The sequence below is a fragment of the Aedes aegypti genome, chromosome 1, assembly GCF_002204515.2.
Source record: "Aedes aegypti strain LVP_AGWG chromosome 1, AaegL5.0 Primary Assembly, whole genome shotgun sequence".
NCBI classification, from domain to species: domain Eukaryota; kingdom Metazoa; phylum Arthropoda; class Insecta; order Diptera; family Culicidae; genus Aedes; species Aedes aegypti.
In genome coordinates, this window is record NC_035107.1 from 69081466 (window position 1) to 69087465 (window position 6000).

General features: G+C 40.5%; 1 protein-coding gene across 2 annotated transcripts in view; it reads right to left on the minus strand.

The window, feature by feature from the left end:
• The window catches only part of LOC110674773, a 42708-nt gene extending 39382 nt beyond the window's left edge, over nt 1–3326 (minus strand). For both annotated transcript variants that reach the window (XM_021839072.1, XM_021839065.1), the window contains exons 1-2: nt 3024–3326; nt 2801–2964 (exon numbers count right to left, since the gene is read on the minus strand). In XM_021839072.1, the coding sequence (XP_021694764.1) occupies nt 2801–2964; nt 3024–3132 (273 nt within the window). In that variant the 5' untranslated portion in view covers nt 3133–3326. The remainder of the gene's footprint in view (nt 1–2800; nt 2965–3023) is intronic.
• Nucleotides 3327–6000: the final 2674 nt, after the last annotated feature.

Consider the following 6000-nt stretch of genomic DNA (forward strand, 5'->3'; position numbering starts at 1 on the left):
TTTGTCACCAGCTCTTGTCGGCATCACCACGCTCGTCTTATACTACCAGAAGCGTGGTTTGCAAATCAGAGATTCCTGGAAAATTATAGAATGGTTCCTGTGCCGGAAGTCAGTGTGGATTCCGGGATTCTAGAGTAAATTCTGAGATTTCAGAATATATCCTGGGATGCCAATGTGGATCCAGGGTTTCCAGTGCAGAATCCTGGGATTCCAGTGTGAATCCTGGAGTTATAGTGTGGATCGTAGGGTTTCAGTGTGGACGCTGGGATTGAAGTTTAGATACTGGGAATCCAGTGTGGATTCTGGGAATCCAGTGTGGATTCTGGGAATCCAGTGTGGATTCTGGGAATCCAGTGTGGATTCTGGGAATCCAGTGTGGATTCTGGGAATCCAGTGTGGATTCTGGGAATCCAGTGTGGATTCTGGGAATCCAGTGTGGATTCTGGGAATCCAGTGTGGATTCTGGGAATCCAGTGTGGATTCTGGGAATCCAGTGTGGATTCTGGAAATCCAGTATAGATTCTGGGAATCCAATGTGAATTCTGGGAATCCAGTGTGGATTCTGGGAATCCAGTGTGGTTTTTTTGAAACCCAGTGTGGATTTTAGGAATTTAGTGTTGATTCTTGGAATCCAGTGAGGATCCTGGAATTACAATGTGCATCCTGGTGTTCTAGTCTGATTCCAAGTGTTTCATTGGATTGGATTCTAGTATAGACTGTGTTGCTGCATTGTGGATCCCTGGTTTCTAATGTGGATATTAGAATTCCACTAGGTTTGTTGTACTTTTGTGTATATCTTGGGACTGTTGTTCCGAATCATGGTATTCCATTGTGGATATTGCAATTCCTGGAATTGAATCCTGGAATTCCAGTTTAAATCCTGGGATTGTAACATGGGTCGTGTAAATCTAATGTGAGACCTGAGATTTCAGTAGGGACCTTGGGGTTTCAGTATCTTGATACTCCAGTCTAAATCTTACGATTTCAGTGTGAACCGCAGGATTGGAACATGGGTCCTTGGTTTCTAATGTGAATGCTGGGATTTCAGTGTGGATTTTAGGATTTCAGTGTAGATATTTGAACACCAGTGAAGATTATGCATTTCCAGTGTAGATCTTTGAAATTCACTGCGGATCCTGGGACATTCCAGTATGGAATTCAGATGTGGATCCTAGGGTTTCATTGATGGATACCAGTGAAGAGTTTGAGTTTCCAGTGTGGATTCTTGAATTCCAGTGTGGATCCTTGGATTCCAGCATAGATCATGGATTTCTAGTGCGGATTTTGCGATTCTATTGTAGATGCTTGTATTCCAGTGAGGATTCTGGCATTCCAGTGGGAATAGTTAATGGTAACCCAAGGGTATACTGAGGGAATCCTGTTGGAGTTATGTTGCAAGTCTGTGCAAATTTTGTAGAAAAATTGCGAAAATAGTGAGCAAAAAGTTTTAAAATACATTGAGAATCTACCGAGAATGCTAAAATTCTTGTGATGGCCCTGTTGAAATCTCATCTTAAAGTTATATGGTAAACAGTTAGTATTCCTGAGAGAATCACGTAGAAATACTTTAGGAATTTGGATTGGTCTTATTGGTAATAGTCAATTGTAAGAATTATTTGGGTATTGTGTAGAAATACTGCGGGAATTGTCAACATTATGAGAATTCAGTGTGTTTTTCATGATTATCCTGGAAAAATTCCAATGGAGATTTTGTGATATTCTTCGAGAATCCTGTTGGAATTATGTGCGAAGCCTTCAAGATTTCCGTAGAAACAATAAGTAATTGTTGGGAATCCTGCTAAATCCTTAGTGATTTTCATTACGACAAAAAAATATCATATTTGTGGAAATTTGTATAAGTGTGTACCCCGTAACCATTTGATACAAACGAGCCTGGCGTAAAATAAAGGAGGAGAATGCGACTACTGCGGCTATGTGTGTATGAATGTATGCATGTTGGTATATGCAAACAAGTATGTGTTGTGCATGTACGTGTATGTGATCGTATGTTTGTGTTTCGTATGCGTGTCACATTCAGCATCATTCTGTGGTGTAGTTTTCAAATAAGCATCGTTTTGTTATTTAAACTTATGGTATCATGTTTTTACCATTTACATTATGTTTGTCATAATATCTTGTCACTTTGTAATGCACCATACCACCTTCAAACATTTGCAAAAATAATCAAGTATTTTAATTTTTTTCAATATTTTGCGTACATATGACCCACTGTGTACTGTGACAAAATGTGACCGTAGATTTCCATTTAAATGACGTTTTAAGTATTCTCTTATCATAATGCGATACTCCAGAAAGAATCAGGTGATTACTAAAAATGTGAAATAATTCGGGCGTTAATGGGTTAACAAAGTTAAATATTCTCCACCGTGTCAATTGGCAATAAATCATCCATATGAACAAAGAAGGCTTGTTTCATTTTTTTTTTTGTTCTGTTTAGGGGATTTTTTCTTTAGTTTTGCCATGGTTTACTGTATCACAATAATTAAAATTTCCAACTTGATGACTTATACACTAAGGTTTTGTTCACGAGCTCGGCTGTGCGAATTTTTCCAATTTTAACTGAGACTCAGCTATCAAATTGTCCTGTTGTTTGACAACGAATCACGAATTTACTGATACACGGATTTTATTTTCTGAGATCCCGGGAAATTTGTTTGTCGACTACTCGGCTGTGCGAATCTCGGTTAAAATTAGCCGTGAATTGGCATTCTAAATTAAGTGTGTACCTCTATCTCTAGCTGTATGTGTTCTAAATCAAATCACGATCATCTCCACTTACCTTCCGCAATAGTTTCACGGTTCGAAAGTTCAAACAGTACTGCGCCATCAACCTTCCGTAGAGCGTGGCACTAACCATCATTCCACTGTCATCACCTTGATCTTTGGCGTTTTTCACAATTAGGGAATACTTTTCCAGAGCGTTGAGCTCGTTGAGGCAAAGTTCTGAAACGACACAAATGTAAGCGTGAACATCGTCGCCTTTGAAGTGCTCCCCGACAAACCTTCCAATTTTTTCTCGATCTGCGCCTTGTCCAAATTGGGCGGCAATCCGTAGCGAGCGGGTGCTGCCAGGGCCCGCACGTAGAGAAAGGTTGACCGGATCCAGTCCATGGCACTGGCCAGGTCCGTTATGGTTTGCAGCACAATCTCCGAGTTCAGGTGCTCGGCCAGATGCTCGTGGAGGTAGGACTCGATGGGGACCGAACCGGTAGCGAGGCGTTCGTACTTTTGCTGCGATGTGATGAGGGATGGGGAGGTAAGAATAGAATTCGATTAGTGGCGTTCGTTCCTCCGAATCAGGAGGAGACGAGATGACATTCATTTGCAGTGCACAAAGAGCACACTCAAAATAATCCAAACGTCATTGTTACGTGAAAACATACGTGATTTTTTTCCATCGCACTTTTCACGTAGCTCCTACGCAAACCATAGGTAGCCCAGAATGAACGCATGAACTTTGGAAGTTCGTCCATTCCACCGTCGCTAAACGTAAGAGCTACGTGAATTTTCCGGTAGCCTTTACGAAGCGTTTCAATAGGACCTAGATGGTTTTGCATTAAATTTAACTGTAATAAAGACTAATCTTATTTCTAATAGGCTTTGGAAGAAAACTAATTCCCAATTGGAAAATGTAAACAAATTTAAAAGATTGTGATATTTTTATTGTCAATCTGAGCATTTTGAATCCTGTTTCCTCAATTTTGTGAGTTTGATCTGTCTTGTCGTAGCCTTCGCGTGCCATAATTGATAGTGGTTATAAATCACCTGTAAAATATGAAGTAATGCAGGGATTCTTCGATATTCAAAGCATATTTACCTTGAAATCAATCTTACACAGAGATTAAAGCAGCAGCAGCTTCTGAAGTTCTTCACAAATCAAGCGGGCGCCATCTTAGGATTTGAGCTCAATACCGAATGTACGTACAATATGCAGATGTCAAAATGAACTTAGGCACCTACGTGAATTCCACGTAAGTGCGATAGGTAACCTCAATAAACATTACCGAGTCACTGTTTGGTGGTTATTAATGGTTTAGTGATCTTCATCTTAGTCAGGTGAAGTGGAGGTAAAATGAATTTGGAATGATCTACGTGATTTTTCACGTGGCAATGACGTTTGGATTTTTTTGAGTGCAGAACCGTCAATAGGTACTAAGGTACTACACTGAAACCTCCATTTACGTGATCGGTTGGGGTTAGGCAAATAGAATTATACGTTATTGGAGTTAACGTCATTTTTCATCATGCCCTAAATCATCCCAGTTTACGTGAATACAAGTTGTGTAAATGGAGCTTTCAATGTAGAGATGATGATGATGGCTGAGTTGATTCGTCCTTCACGATGTTGTTTCGCGTGACATGTCTAACCTGACTGCCTGAGTTGAGGTGGAATTTGCAATGCGACAACTCCTACGAATCACGAGGATCTCCCGTGCAGAACATGTGCATTCTGTCCCTGCAGAGATATGGCAATCGCTCGGTTACAATTTTACAAGAACTTTGACCCAGTTCCAATTCATTCCACAGATCTACATCGAAGACGAAGAGGGGACCTTGCCCGAATAATGTCCTCCCCCCGGGGTTTGTCGCTTGAAGAACGCCAAACCCTGCAGCAAGCCAAACCCTAATCGCGATTGCCAGCTGATTGCCGCGAACATGCATTTCAGGGAGTTCTGTCTGTTTGGGCAAATGCTTGGAATCGTTAGAAGGCTGCACATTTTTATGCATCTTCTTTCCGCACGATTGTCGCGTCGTTGCTCAGAAAAGAACAGCAGCAGTTTTACGACGACAGAAACGATCGTCGATCGTTCGCACAGTGGTTCGGTCTAGAACGAATGTCGGACAAACCTCAAACCAAATATTAAACACCCGAATGAAAATTTACAATTTATCGGTTGAACCTATTCAAGTAGCATAAAACCTATGGTTTAAATTATTTATACTTGAATTTTATAGCAAGGTTGACACATGGATTGATCTTTCTGTTTTTATTGTACAAATAAATTTGTTTTTGGTATTACAAACCGTGAACTTCATTACTTTGGGGGCCTTCCTTAACCGAGTGGTTAGAGTCCGCGGCTACAAAGCAAAGCCATGGTGAAGGTGTATGGGTTCGAATCCCGGTCGGTCCAGGATCTTTTCGCAATGGAAATTTCGTTGACTTCCCTGGGCATAGAGTATCATCGTACCTGCCACACGAGATACGAATGCGAAAATGGCAACTTTGGCAAAGAAAGCTTTCAGTTAATAACTGTGGAAGTGCTCTTAAGAACACTACGCTGAGAAGCAGGCTCTGTCCCAAATGCCAAGAAGAAGAAGAAAAAGAAGAACTTCATTACTACTCCCAGGGTATAAATTAGATTTAAGCACATTAGAATAGAATTGCAATTGACGGCAATTTCCTAGGAGTTTAATGACATATTTCAGGCAAATATTTCAATCAACCCGCCATACAAAATCAGAGTGTTCGAAATATGAGTCTGTTCGGAATTGAAGACAAAACGGTATATGATTTGCAAGAACTTTCAGCACTATTTCCTTTTGCTTGAATTTATTGATATTTTTTATTCAACTCAAGTGTAATTTATGTCTTTACAAACTAATAACTCATTACGAGCTCTCTAAAACTTATAGAAAACTGGTGAATTATGACCGATTTGTCCGATACAAATTTCCGTAGAAATAAGTTGTACAAAATTCAAAATCGAATGCATCTGTTTCAAACTTTGTAAATAGTAAAAAAAATAGTAAGGGAACAGAGAAACATATTATCGTTTTGAGAAACTCATTTCAATTTTTGAAATTTTGGCCGCCTTCGAACCACGGTGGTCGATTCAACCGCGCCAGTGCATATGACATCTTTAGCGAAAAAGAGGCTCGGCGCGAGCGAGCGCCGGATCTACTGGAAGCACCCCCAAAACGGACCCACGCCGCGCGTCCTAAAGTTCAGCATTCAATCAGAATGCTGCTCCTTGGGGG